This window comes from Phaseolus vulgaris, chromosome 1 (assembly GCF_051622355.1).
Source record: "Phaseolus vulgaris cultivar YP4 chromosome 1, ASM5162235v1, whole genome shotgun sequence".
Taxonomy (NCBI): domain Eukaryota; kingdom Viridiplantae; phylum Streptophyta; class Magnoliopsida; order Fabales; family Fabaceae; genus Phaseolus; species Phaseolus vulgaris.
In genome coordinates, this window is record NC_143498.1 from 49532731 (window position 1) to 49554142 (window position 21412).

At 32.4% G+C, this 21412-nt stretch overlaps 3 protein-coding genes across 6 annotated transcripts; all 3 read right to left on the reverse strand.

The window, feature by feature from the left end:
* Window positions 1–1313: 1313 nt before the first annotated feature.
* LOC137814654 (uncharacterized) lies at window positions 1314–2007 on the reverse strand. The gene is made up of 2 exons (XM_068617499.2): window positions 1713–2007; window positions 1314–1601 (listed from the first exon to the last, which is right to left on the reverse strand). Exons 1-2 carry the CDS (start codon window positions 1876–1878, stop codon window positions 1342–1344), a joined length of 426 nt encoding a protein of 141 aa, XP_068473600.1. The 5' UTR covers window positions 1879–2007; the 3' UTR covers window positions 1314–1341.
* A 3014-nt stretch (window positions 2008–5021) lies between these two features.
* On the reverse strand, window positions 5022–7399 carry LOC137814655 (cell division cycle 20.2, cofactor of APC complex). The gene is made up of 4 exons (XM_068617500.1): window positions 7085–7399; window positions 6719–7000; window positions 6356–6625; window positions 5022–5977 (listed from the first exon to the last, which is right to left on the reverse strand). The coding sequence occupies exons 1-4, from the start codon at window positions 7178–7180 to the stop codon at window positions 5249–5251; spliced, it is 1377 nt and encodes a 458-aa protein (XP_068473601.1). The 5' UTR covers window positions 7181–7399; the 3' UTR covers window positions 5022–5248.
* Window positions 7400–10324: 2925 nt separating this feature from the next.
* Window positions 10325–18550, reverse strand: ABCG22 (ABC-2 type transporter family protein). 4 transcript variants are annotated; one of them, XM_090305050.1, is made up of 13 exons: window positions 18401–18496; window positions 17747–18119; window positions 14614–14684; window positions 14404–14474; window positions 14105–14230; window positions 13726–13961; window positions 13282–13437; window positions 12917–13100; window positions 11963–12271; window positions 11591–11878; window positions 11172–11456; window positions 10977–11084; window positions 10325–10770 (listed from the first exon to the last, which is right to left on the reverse strand). In XM_090305050.1, exons 6-13 carry the CDS (start codon window positions 13848–13850, stop codon window positions 10549–10551), a joined length of 1677 nt encoding a protein of 558 aa, XP_090161176.1. In that variant the 5' UTR covers window positions 13851–13961; window positions 14105–14230; window positions 14404–14474; window positions 14614–14684; window positions 17747–18119; window positions 18401–18496; the 3' UTR covers window positions 10325–10548. The 4 variants fall into 4 exon arrangements, with proteins under 4 accessions (XP_090161176.1, XP_068473604.1, XP_068473602.1 ...); XM_068617503.2 differs by lacking the exon at window positions 14105–14230 and having other exon boundaries at window positions 18401–18494; XM_068617501.2 differs by lacking the exons at window positions 14105–14230; window positions 14404–14474 and having other exon boundaries at window positions 18401–18550.
* Window positions 18551–21412: the final 2862 nt, after the last annotated feature.

Below are 21412 nucleotides of genomic sequence, written 5' to 3' on the forward strand. Positions count from 1 at the left end.
TGCTATAAGCAAAGTTCCAAGCAAGCTTAAGAAGATAAGCATTATTTTCATGATGAAGGTTAATAATTTTCAAACCTCCATTCTCAAGGGGAGAACAAATCGTATCCCATTTAACAGTAGCTATACCTTTTTTCAGAATATCACCAGTCCAGATAAAATTACGTCTTACTCTTTACATATTCATGATGTTGAAGTTCAAATGTGGATTAAAATTTTACATATTCATGATGTTGAAGTTCAAATGTGATTAAAATTTTAAATTGTAACAAAAATAACAAGTTGATCAATATATTTGTTAGATTTTGCAACAACAATAAAATACATAGAAAAATATGGATAAGATGTTATTATATTGAATAACACTATAGCATACTTAGATAGTGTATTATTAAAACAAAAATATCAATAAGACTATGTATATAAATCTCAAATGTCATATAAAACTATATAAAATAAAATTGTTATGACATTACACTATACATTTAGTGATAAAAAAAATAAAGCAAATTATTTTCATAACTATAAAGTGGTTGAAATTCCATATACATTAAAGATACAATTAAAATATGATATATGATGTGATTTTATAGAAAAATAAAAGGAAAAATCTAAAATATTCTGAGAAGTTAAATTATTTCAAAAACAACTTTAGTGAAATTATTTTATATATTTAATTATTGTTAATTTCTTAATTAATGACTTTTACAAATTACTCATTAAAATTAACAGATAAATACAAATAAGATAAGAAGGGACAATTCTTTAGATGAGTTTGGTTGAGATAATGGTTATAAATACAATTAAGATTTAAATATATTATTCTTTCTAATAAAATACTGGCTTTTTTATTTATTTTTGAGTATATTTTTTAAAAGCTTCCTTGTCTTTAATAGCTTTTTGTTTTATTTTTGGTCTCAAAAGCACTTTAGTAACATTTGGAATAATGGAATAAAGTGGTTTAAATAACACAATTTCATAAAAACTTAAAAAAAAAATAGTTTAGCCTATAATTAGTATAAGATAAAAAAATTTAGAAAAAGATAATACATTCTACTATTTTCTTAGATATTTTTATTCATCATTTTCTCTCCCTCTTCATCTTTTCTCTATTTCTTTCTATCAAATACTTTTAATTTTTATTTATTTATACTACTTATTTTCATCGAATATATATATATATATATATATATATATATATATATATATATATTTCTCTCTCTACTAATTCAACATCAAAATTACTTTAAAGTGAGTTGATCAAAACTTTTATATTAAGAAAAGTTAGTGAGTATATATGCATAAGGATATAAAAATGTTATTTTCTAGAAAAGAAAAAAAAAACTAAAATGGAAGTCTCCCACAAATAGTGTTATTTCTATATTTCATAATTCCCTTGTATAGAACTTTCCTGTTAGGAGGCATCATCTCTTCTAATTTGGGCTTGTTGCTCCATCTTTCAACATTCTTCATCTTCCAAATTTCTTCAACCTTCATTCGTCCTACCCTTGTACTAATCATTTTACTGCTTCTACCATAACTCTTCTCTTCCAATGCTTCTTTTGAAAATCGCACCTTCTTCTTCGCTTGATGTTTCTCCGAGCCTTTCAAACACAAGAAACAACAAACCCTTTATGAATTAGCTTTTGATTTAAAATTTTCAATCATAAAAGGAATTTAAGAGTAATGGAAACTAAATTTGAAGGAAATGGTACCACACAAATTCTTTTGGCCGTGTGCACATAAGATACCACCCATTTCATGCTCAATTTTCTCCATGAAGTTAGATAGTAAACGTTTATGGACTTGGTGAACCACGAAGGCCATGCTTCCAGATACAGCAACCACAGCCATGAACCCTAATCTCATGGAGTTGTTCATCTTTCTTTTGTTATTTGACAATCAAAGTTTATGTGGATGTAAACATAGGCATTTGTGAGTCTCATCCCAAAAATGAACATGCATACTGGTAGGTAAGAAGAATGATAGAAAGAACGAGGTGATGGAATGATAAAGGGAAAAAAAGAAAGGAATAATGAAGAAAAGATGTGTATAATGATCGATGGTTGTTGGTGCTTATATACGGAACATGGAAAGGATGGTTACTTTAGGTGGAAATCGACCATTTTGACGACACAACACAAGAATCTTTTTTGGGTAACTATTTTAAACACGAAAATCCAACAATGCACTGATGCCAAGTTTGGAAAGCCTTTAAACAGTGAAATTGAAGAATGTTCCATTTATAATTTGTTAATTTTGGTCCCAAGGAATGGTGGCTGGATTTATCTTTGGGTTTTTCTATCTTAAATATATCAATTTATGTGCAGAAGAAGTGTTTCTAATCAACCATTCTGACATATTTATCATTGTAAGATGGGTGAAATTAGACAATGCTAAATTTAAACTGACTCATATTAGCATTCTAATTTATTTTATAGTTTTTGTATTTTTTAATATATTTATATCTCTTTTCTTTTTACTTTGCACTTATTTCTTTCTTCCTCTACTTTCAATGCAAACATATCTTAGTTAGGGGTGCTAAAATGGGTCCATTTTGGTTCGCCAAAAGTGGGACGGAGTAAGCTGGCCCATCAAAGTTGTGCAGGTTAGAAATAGTTATATGTCTTAGGTAGATTCTCCCTACACATGTTCCTGCGAAAAGACCAAAACACTCTTAATGAAGTAAAAATTAGGTTACACTTAAGTGCACCCAACCCATCTGCCAAGCACACTTTCGTTCATTGTTATAGACATTGAGGCAGCGAAACTCTTACACACACGAAGCCATCGTTTAGGCAGCATTTTTGAGGCACTTCTACTGCGACAAAGAGCGAAGGCACCGGAGAAGGAGACGCGTCACAAAACTGTGAGTTTTTGCGTTTCTTGTGGGTTCTGATATTTTTATTTGAAAGTGTGTTTTGAGTTTCAGATGTATATATCCAGTTGGGTTTCTGATGCTTATGTCCAAATGAATGTTTTTCATTGCTTTGTTCTGGATATTAATATCCGTATGCACCACGAATGAGCAGACCCAGAAGGCTTTTTTATTAGGTTTGGATTTGGAAATCCGAAATGTATTTATTAGGTGCGTTTTTTCTGCCCTCAATGATGTTCCTACTATCTCTGCCCTTAAAATTGGCCTTATAATATTAGTGCACTTAGCTATTTATCAATGAATAAGTGTTTTATTTGGTGTTTAGTTTGGAACGATTAGTTCGTCAAATTACCCTTAACAAGCTGTCTATTTTTTATGAATAATAAGATGGTCAGGACTAGAGGAGGAAAATATTCTAATTCGAACCATATGCGACCAACTGTATTTGTGAGAAGAAGGTGTGGTAGTCCTAGTACTTCAATTCCAAATGAGGATTTTGAAGATTATATTGAACAATAAGAAGTTGAAATTGATAATGAAGGCTATCCAGGAGGGTTAGTGAATAAGTCATTACTGGTTAATTATGAAGATCATGTGGCTAGACAGTTATGAGATGGTTTGGTAATTAATGAACATTAATTGATGATATATCTTGATTATTGTAGGATCGTAGTGAGCTGAAGGTTGTTTCTGATGGGAGAAAGATAAAGAAGTTAGGAGCACCTCATGAGCGCATAGAGGCTGCAGTAGACATGTCTGGCTTAGGTGGTTTGGTTCATGCTAGTTATGAGAATTTAGATCGATGATTGCTTTGTGCTTTTGTAGAGAGGTGGCATGCAAACACACACACACATTTCATTTACCCATCAAGGAGATGACCATCACTCTTGATGATGTGTCAAATTTGTTGCATTTGTCCATTGTTGGTCAATTTTACACGCACCAGACCTTAGATGCAGATTCAGCGAATGATTTATTGGTAGAATTTCTCCGTGTTGATCGTGGAGTTGTATCTGGAGAGACAAGACACTATCGAGGAGCTAATGTGCGCCTCAGTTGGTTAAGAGATGTGTATGAAGACGCATGTTCAATGAGACAGTGAATTGTAACTGCTAGAGCTTATTTAATTCACCTTGTTGGTTGCACTATCTTCGCCGACAAGAGTGCTACTTCGATTAGTGTGATTTATCTTGGGTTTTTTGTCAATCTGAGGCTGACTGGGGGATATGCTTGGGCGACAATTGCATTAACTCACATGTGTGCTAGGAGATTGTAGTTATGCAAAGACTAGGCAACTAATTGGTTATGCGACATTGTTGCAGGGTTGGATTTATGAGCATTTCCCGTCTATAGGGATGAGACATATGCAAGCCCAGTATTCTAAAGACCAACCTTGATGTAGAATGTATGAACATTGAGATATTAAGTGTTATATTGAACATTGAGATATTTTGTATCAATTTGTATTTGTTTACTTGTTAACAAGATAAATTGAAACAAAGATTTTCTTAAAAATATTGATTGATAATTTTGAATTTTATAGTATTTTTACTCTATTGTTGATCATAAAAACAATATTTTAAATTAAAAAAATAACCTATTAAAATTAATTTAGATATTTGTTTATTAAAATAGATTTAAATCTTTCAAAACTGTATTTCTAATTTATAATTATTTTCCAAAATCTTTTTAAATACAATTCATCCTCTCTTAAATTTAATTTTCTTGTTTCAATAAAACAGACCAAACCAAACCAATATGAATTAATAGATTTAAAAAGTTAATCCGTCACACACTAAATGATGATGGCCGCGGATGAACCCATTTTGTCATCTAATCTTACTCATTGATCGTGCTCTTTTCTTGGCAAATCCCGTCGTAACTCTCAAATGATCGATATTAAGAACGTGAATTCTTACTCTGAAAAAACAAGAAAAGAACCACCCTAAAGTTGTTCTTAATGCATATTACTTAAAGTTAAACAATGGAATCGTGAAACTCACTAAATATTTTTCTTTCTCAGAATTTGAGTGTAAGCAAGCAGAGCGATACTGTTTCACTGTTAACAGTTTTCGTTGACACCCAAATCGGGTGGTGGGGCTCTCAAAAAACAGTAAAAATAGAACAATAAAGATCAGATCAACAATAAATTGAAAAGTTCCGGTCAGACATATTTATTATGATTTCTTTCTTACCAATAGACAACAAAGGCCATTATATAAGTACATGTATGCTTATGTGTAATAGTATAAATTGACAAAGAAATGAAAGAATGATCAGGATAATACTACAAAACTAAATATTTATTTAATATAACCTCCACAATATCTAAAACTTAAGTTCTCAGGCTCGCAGAAAGTTCTACATGCATCTTCAGCGAATACGATTCACATGAGCAAAGGGCTCAGTAATAGTATTGGCTTTTGGCGCTGGTTTGGAAGCTTGTGGAGTTCCAAAAACATTCCAAAATCTCAGAGTCTCGTCCCCTGCTGCAGAAGCCACAGTACACCCATCTGGACTTTGCGTCATATACAACACCCTGGAGGTATGACCCTTGAGCTCTCCCATCTTAAGCATTGAAGGATATTTCCAAAGAGTAAGCTGGTTCTGGGTGAAACCATGAGAGCTAAGCAACTCACGCTCATTCTTGTTCCACAGCAGAGAGCACACTTGTGAGCCTGTGTTGACAGAGTTCAAGCACACCCCTGTATGCGCGTTCCAGAACTTGATGCAGTGATCGCCCCCACCTCCACCTGAAGCAAGCAGATTTGCTTGGAATGGACACCAAGCTAGTGCCTTCACAGCAGCTCTATGTTCCTCAAATCTGTGAAGCCAACGGGTTGCTGAATTTGAAGAGGCACTAGCCCTGTCCCATATGTGAATAACATTATCGTTGCCCCCGCTCGCCAATTGTTGTCCTGAGGGAGACCACTTAAGCCCACAAACCTCCTGCTGATGTCCTCTATAAGATTCAACAATATGAGACCTCACTCTAACATCGTTGTTAACGATTCTACCATCCATCCCTCCTGTTGTGAGGATATGATTGTTCCAACACAGTGAACCTACTCGTGCTTGATGTCCACCTCTTAATGTTCTTACCTGCAGTCACCAAATCAAAACCATTATACATCACAATGCATAGAAGTTTTCAATTTAACAAGAACACAAAACAAAAAGTTTAATTTTCACACAAACACCTTGGTAGATATGACTTTTTTTTAAGTACAATTTGATTTAAATATAATGACTTATCCTGTGTCATTCAATCATACCTGTGCTATCTTCAGTTCTAAAAGGTTGCCATTGTTAGTGTAGAAATTAAACCCAAATAATTATTACAAAAGCAAACAAATTATCAACTATTTGACAATCCATGATTAGACGACGCTATAAAAACCTTTGACAAGAACCTTTGCAATGTCAATTAGCCTATTCCAATAAAATTTCACAAAAGTGCTTAAAAGGAATCAAATTTACCATCCTAGAAGAATGAGAATCCCAGAGCTGGACATGAAAATTGTTCAAACCAATGGCTAAATGGCGTCCATCGGGAGCCCAGGCAACACTTGTAACAGGACCATCTTCCTCATCCACAGTGACAAGTTCAGAAGTGGAGCTATCATCGGCGTTCCATAGATACACAGTGTTCCCAAGGGCAATACTAAGAACATTGCCGCTACCCCAATCCAATAGGTTCAAATAAAAGTCATCCAGTATATCTGGAGCATCCAACGTTCTCTCAGAACTCTGATAGCCATTTTCAAAAACAGTCACAACAGAATTTCAATTTTCAAGTGTCTGATCAGTACACGTGCAGAATTTTGAATTCAATTTACATACCTGAGGAATGTGACGTCTGGGCTTAGAGGATTTGGATGGGGGAGGAGGCGAAAGGATGCACTTGGGGATGAGTTCAACCGGCGTTGGAGGTTTGTTCTTGAAGGCCAAGATTCGAGTGCGATTCATGTTGAAAGCCTCGGCGAGATGCTTCTGGTATGCTTCTCGAGATGGTGACGTCACCACACCGTTCTCTTTCTCCCTGCCCTTCTTGTTACCCTCCGTGAGCATGTAGTGCGCATAGCCGAAATCCATCGCCGACCGATTGGGAATGAACCTGTCCAGCTGTTTCACAAAAAATGTTAACAAAAAACTATTGATCAAGGGTTTTTGTTTTTGAGAACATGAAATAAAGAGGCCAGGGTTTACGTTTTCTTGAGAATTCTTAGTGCGGAAGGGGCGAACTTGGAAGGGGGATCTGGACTTGATCTTGGAGGAAGAAGAATTCCACGGTCCAGTGTCCATTGTTAGAAACCTTGCAAAAAAAAACAGAGAAACAAGTAAATGGAGAGGGATAAGAAATAAAATGGAAAAACAATGAGAATGAAAATGAGAATTGTGTGAGCGGTGGAAGAAGGAGGTGGTGGTAGTTGTGGTGGTTGAATTGAATTGCAGATCAGAGTACGCGACGTTCAGATCAGAGAGAAAGAGACGAATGAACAGGAGAAGTAGAAGAAGAAGAAGAACTATACGCAAGAATCGAAATCAGTTTCCTTTTATAGCGAAAAGTATCCGTTGAGAGTGGTATGACGAAACTACCCTTCACATGTAATTGACGTCGTTTTGTAATAGGGGTAAATTGGGGATGATTCACCAGCAGTTTCGCGGCTTACTAATACTATATAACTCACTATGTGAGAAAATTAGTCATTTCGTTTTTATTTCTAATGTTTTGATATAATTTATCATTTAACGCATAATATAATTATTTTAGGATTGAAATTTGTTTTCATTATCTAAAATCTATTTTTTAAAATTAGCTCACTTTCATTTCTAAAATAATGTATGTTTTAATATTCGAAGTATTTTAACTAACTTTCATCCAACAATAGTTTTAATATAAAAACTTTTTTAATATAATTTTTTTGAACCTCGTCATGCTTTTCAATTATATATTTCTAAATTTGTTGTATATTTAATGAGTTTTTCTTTAATTTCATTCTTGCAAAAATGAAATTTTCTTTTATATATTTCATACTGCATTTTACAAAAAGACAACCACTACACATGAAATGAAATATACTCTTGCAAATAAGCATTCTCTTTATACACGAAGATACAACAAATATTTTATTAACTTAAAAGATACACCTTCATGATTAATATATATATATATATATATATATATATATATATATCATGAGATGTATATACGAATGTGAAAACTTCACAATTCAATATTGGTTGTTATATATTTAACCAATATGAAAATACTCATAATTCAACTTTAGTTATGCTCTAATTGACTTTAATTATGTATGAACAAAATAGACATAGGAAGTAGGTTTTTTAAAATATACTTTTTTTTTAAAAAATTACTAACCTATAAAATTTTAATTTTAATCTCAAATAAATAGCTATATAGTTTAAAATTAAACACACTTATAAATAAACATTAAAACGTATATAAATAACTATATTATTCAAATACTAAAACATAAATCAATTTTTATTTAAATATAAAGTTATATAAGTTACAGAATTCTAAGTTCTAGGAATTTAATCCTAAAATCATTAGTTTTTTTCTTTGGACACTGCTTTCATTACTCTAAATACTTTCATCATAAATTGATTTGTAAATATAATACTTTTATCAAGTAAATATATAAATTGTTTACATATTCAAAATATATTATAAATCTTAGATTTAAATTAGGTCTCAATCTTAATATTCATCACTTTAACAACATTCAACCAGTCTTATATAACGAGATTCTTCTTCTATTAATTTAGTTAATATATAATAATAATAATAATAATAATATTATTATTATTATTATTATTATAATAAATGAATGGTGATCATACTTTAAAATATTTACTTATTGATATCATTTTAATGAGTTTACTTTCATGCCCTATGTTATCTCTAATATGGTCTTAATCCTATATTACGTCGTGATTATTTAATTATGCACTCCATTTATATTTATTAAGTTATGGTCTATACCTATATAGAACATTTTAGTCAAGGTCATTTCAATTATTTGGCACATATACTTTATTTGTTCACTGTGTAAATATTATTTTCAGACAAAACTTTACATGCATGTTTGTTTATTTAAAGAAGTTTTTAAAACTCAATTTATTTTATTATTTTCATTAATTTCAACAACTTTTGTTCTAAAGAATGTTGTTAATTTTAGATGATTTTTATCATCTTCAAAAACTTATAAAACAAATATAATTAAAAAAATAAAAAGCACACTCTCACACTATATATATATATATATATGTATGTATGTATGTATATAAAATTTAAAAATATAACTAAGTTAATGGTTATAAAAAAACTCAGTTAGAGTTTATCAAATCTGAAAATTAAAACTGATTTAATAATGACTCAAAACTTGATAAATAACACATTTATGCAGGATTTCTGGAAAAATATAAGACTACTATTAATTTTATAATTTAGAACAAAATTAAGAATACAAACTTATTATACAATAACTAAATTTTATTAAGTGTTAAATATATTTTTGTTCTTCAACTATTTTCAAATATTGTGTTTCTTGCCTTAATGAAAATGTAGACCTATATCATTCTTGTATTTTGTTTATAGAGTCATATAATACATCATCATCGCAATAGACAGTGTTAACAAAGTTAGCCATGTGATAAATGAAGTTAGAGAACTGATCTCGTTCACGTGTTCCTCCATCAGATTCAACCAAACTCAGAAGGCAATTTAGTAAGAAGGCAACATAGTCAGGTTAACCAAGTGGGAAGCAATATATTTAACTATTTTATTAAATATATCAACCTATAAGATTTCTTAAAAAATATATAATTTAGAAAATGTGAGGAAAAATATAGACTATATAATAGCTAAAACTAATAAGCTTGCTTTCTCCACAGTTATTCCATACAAAAACTATTATTTGCAAAAAAAAATAAGTGTTCTTAATCTTAGTATCTAATAAATATGTAATCTGGTTCCATTAGCATGTTATTTTTAAATTAACAAAAACTATCAAAACTAAATTAACATTAAAAAAAATTAGAAGTACCAAATTCAATAGAATCAATTATAGAGTTACCAAAAACATATTTAACTAAAAAAATACTATTAATGTTGCTCTATACGAAACCTTAGACAGTAACAAAATTATATTAAATTCTAATATCTTCTTAGAATTTACACTTTGAATTTAATTGATTTTCATATAATTAAGCTACAGTATACAGATTGGCCACACTTCATAAGAAATCCATTGATCGTACATTTGGTGGTGAAATCTCAACTATCGATGTGTTGAACCCATACTAAATTTTAATTGATAACACAGATAAAAAGTAGATTTTGTTGGTTAATATTTATTCCGGAAACTTAACTAGTATATATAGTAGGTGGCATAATCAACTCAAACTAAAACAAATCAAAAGTTGCACAATCACCTTTTAATTATTAAATAACACAGTTCCGAGCTTGATTTAATGAAACAGATCGAATAAGAAGGGTTGTACATCCTAAGGGTGTAATAATTTCAAAAAGCATCGTCTCTGAACTCTCCTCATATTTATGTGCCTGTGATAACATATGCATGCTTAACATGCTAAATGTGTATTTCTAACTCAGACCTGCTATATATGCCTTCATGTGGATGGTCTTAATTTCCACCTTGAAGTTTCATCCGCCGCAAGGAGATATATGCCAGCAGACGGTAACCAAAAACCATGGCTAGCAGAGCAGCAACCTCTGTGAATCCACTGTCAAGTGTGATCCCATTTATGGTCCGTGTAACGTGTTCATATTGAACCTTAAGCAAAAGTTTATACGTATGGTAGTTGAAAGAGAGGTAGCGAATCCAAGATATGAATATTGGGACTTTCTGTCAAATTTAGAAGCACAAGTCAGTTGCATTTTAAGCATTTAACATTAGGAAAATTTAGATGAAGTTTCTCGTATTCGTTGTCATCAAGTTCTCTTATTGATGTGACATGTTTTTATTGTTCAATAATTAAATGAGAATGTTATTGGGCTTGTGTCAGGAAATAAGGATTTTTGTGTTCATTGAAGTTTCTTAATTAAATTTACCTGCACAAAAAATCCTCCAGCCAGCATGAAAGTCATCACAGTTACTGAAGCCAAAGTCGTGGCCCTTTTCAAGTCCATTAGTGTAGCCCCAATTGCAAGTCCAAGTCCCTGTTTCACAATCAGTCGCAATTAGAATTATGTCACTTTGGTTTATGTTATTTGCTCAGTAGTTGGATTATAAAACACAATGCATACCTGAGCTGCTATGATGCAGAGAAAAACTGTAAGAATACTAAGGAAAAAACGCCCTGCACTGAGTCTCAAACTGGCCATGAAATAAACAACAAGGAGGAAAAAGATTGGTAACACTAAGTCCAGTAGAAGGTCACTTGTAGTTCTGGCCACAAAATATGCACTTAGTCTGTACATATCCGTTGTTCGTTCCTTAGTCAGCATGGCCCTCTCTTGAGGAAATGTGAATATTGCAGTGAAGACGGGAAAAAATCCCCAAAACACAGCAATAAAGAAGAGAAGTCCTGCCTGCGGCGAAGAATGAAAATGTTAGCTTAGGATATGCTAATGTTTGATGTTAGAATCTGATTATGAACTTTACTCCTTTCACGTTTCTTTATGATCCAAGAGTAGGGATTAAGTTTTTGACAGAAATAGTTTACCTGATCTTGCAAACCTTTTGGGTTGTTAGCATCTGACTGCCACCAAAGTAATCCTAAGATGACTGCAGTTGAAAGAACTTGGGTAATTCTCAACCAGCTAAAATAGTCATGCTTCCTCTCTTTGAATCCTCTTGAAAATAATATTGAAAATTGTTCAACCCAACTTGTCCCCCACTGTCTTTTACAAGAATAAATTTTAGACTTCAGTTCTTCATCAAGAGGGACAGGAACCATTAACTTTGTCTTCTCTATTTCTGCCACTCGAGAATCATATGCCTCTTCCAGATACTGTTAAAGTTCAAATGCAATTGGATGTGAAAATTTTGCTAACAGGTCTTTTTCCTAATTAAATAAAATCAAAATTAATAATACCTCCTGTACAACGGAAGCAGATGGTTTGCCATTGCATGTTTCAACTTCAGCATTTCCCATCTGCACTCTATCTTTTAACTCTGATGGTACAGAAATATCATTTACGTTTCCATTTGCAAGGTCTAATAAAAACTCAGCTGGGTTCATGGTAATAAGGGGTGCACACCCTATAAACTGGAAATAGTCCATTGCTTCAGATGCTTTTCCAAAGTAAAGCAAACTCCCTTTTCCTAGAAGGATCAACTTATCAAATTTATGGAAGAGTCTGCTAGATGGTTGATGGATTGTTATCACTACGGTTTTACCAGCCTGGTACAAAGACAAAGGTTAGCTGTGATAAAGATTTGAGATATGATGAAAATATCTAACTAGTTTTGCCATAACATTTTACCCACTGGAGAAAGAATATGTAAGGATCTTTTAATATAAAAAAATTCCTTAAACATATAAAAAGTGAAAGATACTTTATTGTTTTGAAAGAAGTATAGCTTTCCAAAATTAAATGTGCAAAAGTCAGATAAAAAGTTAGAATCTATAATTAAATGATTAAATTACATAATTAAAGTAAGAAAATAAGCATTTTTTTTCTTAAAATATTAAAGCATATTCATTTTTGGGACCCTCCAATTGGGAGACCCCAGGCCATGGCACATTGTAACTAAGCTCAGCGGCCCTGTCAGTTATTACTAAATCGTGCATACAAGTAAATATTCCTGTACTTGGATGAATTCAAATTGGACAAAACCAGAGTCTAGACATCTCGTGCCACTTACATGTAGCATTGGCGACAAGAATTTAGTTTGTAAAGGGTGCTATCATCAAGATGGTCAAATAGACTCTAATACTAACACGCTTAAGAACTAATTATGTTAGTTTAATTCTTTCTGAGTTATCTAAGACTTATTCATTTGATATAATGTTTTTAAACTCAAAGGGATGAATGAGAACAAACACCTCTGCTATGTCTTGTAGAACCTGAACTATCCTTAAAGCTGTTGTAGAATCCAAACCAGAAGTTGGTTCATCAAGAAACAGAAGAGAAGGGTTGATTATGATCTCACTTCCAATACAAACCCTCTTCCTCTCTCCACCAGATACTCCTCGAACATAGGAACCTCCTATCATAGTGTCTTGGCACCTGTTTTCATACACCTAAATTATATTGATTGACTTTTATAATTAATATAAAATATTTATCACTCACAAGGGTTCATAACCCATATTAAATTTATCACAAGGCTATATTTTCACCATGCTTATGCTCTTTCGATGATTATGACTTTTATATTGAGACGCTCATTGTCATGGATGAAATTTACCTCTCTAATCCCAGCTCTTCGATGACATCTAAAGCTCGTTTTTCCTTTTGCTCTTTCGTTAACATATTTGGCAATCTTAAGCGGGCAGCATAGGTCAATGTTTCTTTAACAGTAAGGTGTGGAAACAGAACATCGTCTTGTGTCACGAATCCAATCCTGAAAAATGCATACTTGGTGTAAGTATTGTATCAACTAAGATAACCTTTTACATGGTCTAAGACATATATTGACCGTCAGAGTTTAAAAAATAAATTCTGACTATCTAATTTTGTGGGCTATCATGACCACAGCTTCCATCTTATAAAAAAATTATTATAAAAACAACTTTGATAGTAAAAAGCTTGGAGTTTTCCCCTACATTTACATTTATCTTGTTAAGGATTCAATTTGTGTTTTAAGTAACTTCCCAGTTTCAATGCTGATAGTAATTAGTAGGATTTTTACCTGCTCTTTAGAAACTTGGAATAAGGTTGGTCATTGTAAGTAATAGAGCCACCAATTGTGGACTGAATTAACCTTCCTCCTAGCAGATTTAACAAAGATGTCTTTCCACTGCCTGAAGGACCCATTAATGCCAGAACCTCCCCAGGATTAACAGAACCAGTGATCCCCTTCAAGATATCCTTCTCCTTAGTTGTAGTTATGCCTTTAATCACTACCTTGTAGGTCACATCGGTGAACTGCACATTCCAAAATAAGAACTTATCTAATTTAGTGAGACCCATCACAAACACAGTTAAACATAAAATAAAGCACAAAAGAAGCTCAATGCACGAAGGCATTTTTTTCATAAAATTTTGTGTCTATCTATTCATACTCATACCCTTCTTTCTCAGCCAAACCATGTTATTAAGCCTCACATATAGCTAAAGCCTCGAAGCCAGAAAGGTTCCAATCCTGAACCTAGGTCTTTCAAGCGTATGAGAAATAAAACTAATTTGTTGATGCCCTGTAGGAGGCATCAAAAAGAAATTCAGAAAAATTTTAGTAACAAGTTAGCTAGCAGATGTTGTACTTGTATCTGCTGTATTACTAATCATTTATCTAGTTAACTAGAAAGAAGGGGTAGTCTTGTACATTGGCATCACATGAAATGAAACTTTGTACAAGACTGAACCTGACCATGCTATATTGATAGCCATGTAACATGTTCTATTGGTAGCCTTGATCGCTAAATGAAGCTTCACCGTTGCCTGCCCAAATACATATACAGCACTAAATCAAACTCATGCTCTATTGAAGGTTTGAACAGTAGTACCGGCAGCGGTAGGTGCAGGCAAGGAATATTGAAGAGGAACATACTTTATTTTTTATACATAGAATGTGTATTACCTTCAGATATATTGGCAGAGTATGTTCTGTCTGAAACTTAGGCTTATGAGTTCCGGCTTCAATATCCTCCGCTGCAATATACATAGTAACTCTTTTTTATAGAAATCACAATGAGAGGAATAGAATGTCCTTCATGCAAGAGCACCAATCAGTTAATTAGTACGTAGAGTAGTTGTGTGCAATAAATTAGAAAATGCATGTTTATGAGTATGTTTTGCTCAAACAAAACCCATTGTAGAGTTTGATTGGTAGGACAAAAATAATACTGAAGTGGATTTTTAAGACCATACACATGGATGCCCGAAGAAGTTTCAGAGGAATCATATCATTTGTAATACATGATCCTAAAAATTAAGGCATACAAGACAAGTTAGTCATGACAACTGACAAAGTAAGTCAAACCAACTCCACGCAGTCGAGAATAAAAGTCAAGCCAATTTAATGAAGGCCCCCCCAAGAATGAGACAGTGTGCTCTCCCACAATAAAGGAAGACTGGATCCAGGCCAACCTAGCTAATTGTCGTTAGTCCACAAGTTATAAAGATGGGTCATATTCCACGCATTCTAGTTATAAAAGATGTGAAAAAGATAGTCAACAAGTTTGGAAAAATATATATGTGGTGAATATAATTAAGTTTCGGTTTGTGACAAAACATCAGAGTTTTTTTTTACTGGAATATACGATTATATAAGATTTGATACATATCATAATTATGTTTTTAGTTGAAAATAATTAGATTAATTCTGTTTCATTTTAAGACAGAAACATAAAAATTAAGCAAATATAAATCTGCCTGCTAGAACAATCTAACGTCATTAAATAACTTGAAAAGGATTTTATCGAGGTTAAAGTATTGTTGAAATGTAAAGAATCATGTTTTAAACGCGAAAGTTCTCAAAACGAAAAAATGACGTCCTAAATGTGAAATTACAGGCTATTAATCCACTAGATTAAAAAAACATTGGGCTAATGCAAGAGTGTAACATATCAATAATGCTTCTTAAACGAATGTTACACATTTTGGACATATTCAAGAATTTTAATTGGAGCATTAGTTCAAGCAACACAAAACAGTACCATAATGAATGGCACGCTATGGAAAAATACACGTAGAGGAGGATGCATGAAATGATCATTATCGTAATTAATTAGAACGTCGTTACTATGTAGTTATGTGGAGGGGGGGACCATTCTTTGGCATAGATAGTAGATGCCAGTGGCTCATAAAGACAACCACAATATTGGACATGTACCACTATTTTCGGTTCGGGAAATAACTGAGTCAAATTGTTTGAATTGGACCGCTACGGCGAAGAGGTTTTTGTTGGTTTGGATTGGACCCGACAAGACAAGTCCACGTAACTGAAAATAGGTAATGGAATAAGAGGTAGGATATATATCAATTCCAATTTTTTATACATTGACATTATAATTTTCAATACTAGTATTTTAATATTTTTTTATATTATTTAATTATAAATTTATTTTTTATTATATATATTTATTTTTAAATCCATCGTATCAAAAAATTGTATACCGAAAGTAACGGTGTTTAAAAGGAAAAAGGGAGATGTTAATGATATTTTTACTATAGGAAGCATTATAATATTGACACCCTCACACCGACACAAAAAAAAAAAAACTAATAAGCATTGGATAGGGGAAGGAAAAACTTTAGTTATAACTAACATGCAAATATTATAAACCAAGTAAAACTTTATGAGATTACGTCATTAATATTTATAATATTATTATTTGTATATTATTTTTTTACATTGTTTTCGTTTTATAAAAGATGTAAAGTGCAAACACTAAAATGTGTACTATTTTTCATTTTTCTATCAATAAATGTGCAGAACTAATGTATGAAAATACAAATAACGAAACCCTTTTTAAAACAGCATCAATTTTGGACTATTTTAAACCCAGTTATTTCATCTTTCACTAGATTTTTTGTTAAGTTAATCAAAATGTTATAAAATATGTTCTTGAGTTTGTTTGTGCGGAAATGTAAGTTCAAAAGCGAAGCTGTGAAGCAGAAAGAAGACGTCTTTTTACACTATATTTATTTAGGATAATTTGGAAGGAGTAAAAGTAAAAAAAAAAAGATACTTTTTCGCATAACATTTATTTTTTACTTTGTTTTTCAAATAAAGAAAATATCAATTTTCTTTTACTCTTTTTTCATTTATTTTCTGTGTTCTACTTATAATTCAAACATAGTGGGAATGATTGGAAAGGACTAATTAGCTTAACGTCTCTTCTTCGTAGTACCAAGCGACAATGCCAGTCAAATTATGTGAATCACAAGTATGTCGGATTCCTGTGACCGTTTTTAGCTTTTATGACTGGTATGTATTTAACTAATACGCTTCGAATGGGTGTTAAAAATACAATTTATATATTTAAAATTATTTATTTATTTATGAATTTTAAAATTATACTGTAAAAATACTTACGTGTATTATAAATTTTAGTAATAGAAAAAAAATATTGATACTTTACGTTACAATAACTCACCCAAACTAAGTATGTTAGTAAAAAATACTAGCAATACAGCAAAATTAAAGTATTATCCTCAATGGTTGAGATTTTTTACAGCTTTGAATTAATTTAGACTTAGATAAGTTTTATTAAATAATAATTATCTTATATAGTGAAATTTAATAAAATCTAGTGGTGACAAGGTGAACTCCACATTCCTCCCTGATGTTTGAAATGAACTGCATGGATTCCATTTGTATTATCATATATAATATTATTATAATTTATATATTAATACAGAGCATCCTAAAATATTTCTGTGGTTACCGTAACGACACAGAAGACAAATTTTTTTATGCATTCCTATCCGTTCGTTGTTAAAGGAGGGAAATTAAACTCAGAAAACGTAGCGTATCACACTCGTGAACATTTTAGAAAGGATATATGAATATAATCATGAGTAAGAAAAAGTAATATAACCCTAAAAGTGCATTCTATTTTTTAAAAATGGGGAAGTATTTAAATGCACAAAAATGGATATTACTAATTGTTAATTGGTAGATTATATTGTACGATAAGTGTGAAATTGTTGATGAAACTAAAAATAAAATAATAATTCAATGCTTATGAGTGTGTGAATTTACTTACGGATATCATCGTCGCTGAAAGGTTTTGAATCGGCGATTTCATCGGGAGGAAGAGTGAAGCCAGTAAAGGAGAATGAGAGGCCCAAGCTGGCGCTGGAAGCTCGGCTCAGAGCCACGCCGCTGCCAACCTCATCCACCTCCACCTTCAACTGAGCGCTCCTCGCCCTCCTTATGCGTGAGTTTCTTACTCCGCCGCCACTCGGTGAGGCCGTCGTCATCCTCTGGCTCGGTTTCCTCGACAGCAGTCCGCCACCCTCCGCCAACGGCGGCGACTTCACACATGCCGTTGCCACCGTCTCCGCCATATCCTCCGATTGCGTTCTCGCCAAGCTGGATGTACTTGCATTTTCCATGCTCACCGCCAGTGTATATATCTGTCGATTGAATAGAAAAAATCAATTAACTAAATAAACACTTACAATTATACCCAAAAAAAAACGAAGTTATGTGAACGAACAAACTTATTTATGAATGTACTGTACATTTTCCTATTATATGTTCATCTTGAGGCAACTGATTTTAGACTAAAGAAATTTGCGAAGTTGAAAGAGCGTTCATCTTGTTGGAGAAGGAGAAGATTGTATGAGAAGATAAATTAAATAATTGAAGTATAGAGATGATAAATATGAGAAGATCGTTTCGGATTTCATCTTACCCTATGATTTATTTTTTCTGAGAAGAAGGATTACCGAAGAGAGTAAAATCAGAAGAAGAGAGCGAGAAGAAATTCGCGGGTTCAGTGCCATAACAGTCAGATGTGAAGTATTCATTCTTTTTATAGCACAACGACCAGTTTAAGAGACGGAAAGAAAACTACTAAACTACCCTCCTCTTTCCTTACTAATATCAGTTGCTCCAGGGTCTTCTTGTAAAAAAAGAAAATATTAAATATGGTGACTGGTGAAGAGAATTTGCAATGAGTTGTAATATGGTCATAAAAGTCACCCTCCACACACAATTCCTGTTGCTACTCCATTAGTCACTTTTTTATGTTATTATAACTCCCTATCTTTTTTATAAACATTTTTTTCTTTTTTTCAAGTTTTGTAAACAACACTTTTGTATAATATGTTCCTACAAAAAACAACCTCAAGAATTCCAAGGTGGATAAGAGATTATTCTTCTATGATTTCAGTGATGCTAAGTTGTTCGATCATCAAAAGGAGGAAAAATGTTTCAGTGATATTTTAAATACTGAGAATAATAGTGTGTAATAATATGAGTAAAAAAATTATTCATACTTCCTACTAATCATTTTTATTTATAGTGTGGTAGTAATTAATCATTGTTTAAATAATTTATTATAACTATTAATTAACCGTTTGTTATTTGTTGTTGATCAGTGGTTCAGTCATGAAGTGTTTTAATTATCTTATTAGTAATCTATAATTATAATGATCTTCATGTCGTCATTTAGGACACCTATATTCATAATATGTACAATATATAATCAAAATAAATTAATATGTATGATATTATTTATTGTTGTCGCTGGTTGACTCGAACGGTAGTCTCTGTCCTTCCTATCTCTGTCTGAGAATCGAACTTCCTTGGTCGAAGAATCTTTCACTTACAAAGACAAAGGGCGCCTTGACGTCCGTTTGTACTCCGACGCTCAAGTTAGTATTAGGACAAAGAAATACCAAGTGTATAAAGTACGTTTCAGTCTTAAAAACTGTGTACCTTGCTAGGGTTTTTGACACCCTTTATATAGGTTGAAGCTAGGGTTTACCTTTGTTTTGTTACCCATGTATAGGGTTCCTTGGAGAATGTCCCTGCGCCGCTATTACACAATCTTAGCGTAATCTGACACATATATAGAATTTCCCTTAACTGGAGTGCAACAACTAACAAAATGGTCGCTTGGGTACCAACTCGTGTACCAAATCTCTGGGGCCATCTGTTCCGCGGGTGCCCTAAGTATTCACGTGTCATGCATGCAGCTTCCCTTGGAAACCCTAACCCTAACGAGCTTTAGCGTCTCCAATGACTATTTACTCGTGTCGCGCCTGAATGCGCTATACACACCACTGAATGCGCTATACACACCACATGCATGGATCCCTCACGTCTTAGGGCTTTTTTCCATTATTGATGTTTAACTGGTAACTAGTGTAATTTTGGAGCCCACCTTACGTGGCCCAATATAACTGTTCAGATCGTCGACGTCCGATCTCTCCCTCTTCTGGCGAGATCTGATGTCGATCTCCGACGTCGAGGTCCATGGTACCGATGTCTAAAGATTGACCAACACTCTGATATGTGTATCTGGGACCCACCTTACGTGACCTATCTTTACTATCAGGCACCGGTGAGCGATGTTTGAGGTCAATCATTAGAGTCGATGACCGAGGACTGGTCGGTACATTTACATTGAAAAAAAATAGGATAATAGTTAAAATATTAAAAATGTATTTTTAATTTATATTCATTAAATGTTTCTTGATTGCTAACTTAACATTTCCTCTTACGAGCATTCATATAACTTCTTCTGATCTAAAAGTGATTTTTTTTCAAGCAGGGACATTTCTTCACTTGTACTGAAGAAGACGCTACAGTAAGGGAGAATTTAAGGCGTTGAGTGTGGAGGGCAACAGACAAAACAATTTCACTGCACTCCATATTTAGATAAATTTCAGAAATTTAAAAAACTTCTAATTTGGAAATAATAATTTTCTTTTGACGTTTTGTTTTGAAATTCAAGGACGTACATTAGAATTCTCAGCTATCAAAACATGTTTTAAACTTTTATTTAAACACGGTCTTAACCTGTCTTTCATTAATTAATTCTCAAAATTCATTGTACCTTTTCAATTGCGTGTATTCGATGTCTGTTAGCTGATGCTTGTTTCCGTATCAAAAGCTTAGTTTTATGAGTATAAAGGAGATTTTATGAAAAAAAGTGTAAAAAAGCATTTATATGTTACAACGATCTTATTTAGAAATCGTTTAATTTAATTAAAATTAAATAAATCTATATGCAATTATAGTATTTTAAAAAATTATCTTTTAATGATTAATGTTTACAGATAATAGTAGTAGAGATTTAAATTTTAAAATTAAGCTCTTAATTTCATTCGTCTTCACAAAAGAGACAATTCACAATACTTTTTATTTGTGAAATAAAACAATTACGGATATTTTAGTTAATGCAAAAAAAAATGAAAATTTTTATTAAAATTTAAAAATAGCGTCTAAAACCAAGGGATTTTTTTTATTGTTCCCAAGGGAATGTTTAGTCTTCTTCAGCTTTCAATTTGCCATTAGTATTAATGAAATTTACTCCTTGCCTGAAAAAGTAACCACACTCATGACACGTGCATTCAGAGACAGAACTACTTAAAAGACTTGGATGAACATTTTTTTTATCACAAGTAAAACTTGTATTTAACTTTTATAAAGTATTTTTTTTAATAACACCTCCTAGCCTTTGATCCTAGTTCCATCTTGTACGTAATCCAACTATTAAATTAAAGTCTTCATAACACTCCATCTAATTTACAATTACATTTCTTTCCATCTTTCTCCCACACCTCATCTTATCTCACATTTTATTCTTTTTATCATTACTCCAAATAGGAGTATTAAGATTATTGAATTATTACATGAGAGTGGCGTCATGGTGAGCAAGTTTGTTTTTATATGGTTAAAAAAAAGAGACCATTGA

Coding starts and splice junctions, on each gene's coding strand:
- LOC137814654 (XM_068617499.2), bottom strand. CDS start 1,878: ATGAACAACTCCATGAGATTAGGGTTCATGGCTGTGGTTGCTGTATCT. Junction 1,602..1,712: donor CGGCCAAAAGAATTTGTGTG/GTACCATTTCCT, acceptor TGTGTTTGAAAG/GCTCGGAGAAACATCAAGCG.
- LOC137814655 (XM_068617500.1), bottom strand. CDS start 7,180: ATGGACACTGGACCGTGGAATTCTTCTTCCTCCAAGATCAAGTCCAGA. Junction 7,001..7,084: donor CTAAGAATTCTCAAGAAAAC/GTAAACCCTGGC, acceptor TTTGTGAAACAG/CTGGACAGGTTCATTCCCAA. Junction 5,978..6,355: donor ATTCTCATTCTTCTAGGATG/GTAAATTTGATT, acceptor TGGTGACTGCAG/GTAAGAACATTAAGAGGTGG.
- ABCG22 (XM_068617501.2), bottom strand. CDS start 18,098: ATGGAAAATGCAAGTACATCCAGCTTGGCGAGAACGCAATCGGAGGAT. Junction 12,272..12,916: donor TTCTACAAGACATAGCAGAG/GTGTTTGTTCTC, acceptor TCTTTGTACCAG/GCTGGTAAAACCGTAGTGAT. Junction 11,457..11,590: donor CAAAAGGTTTGCAAGATCAG/GTAAACTATTTC, acceptor TCTTCGCCGCAG/GCAGGACTTCTCTTCTTTAT.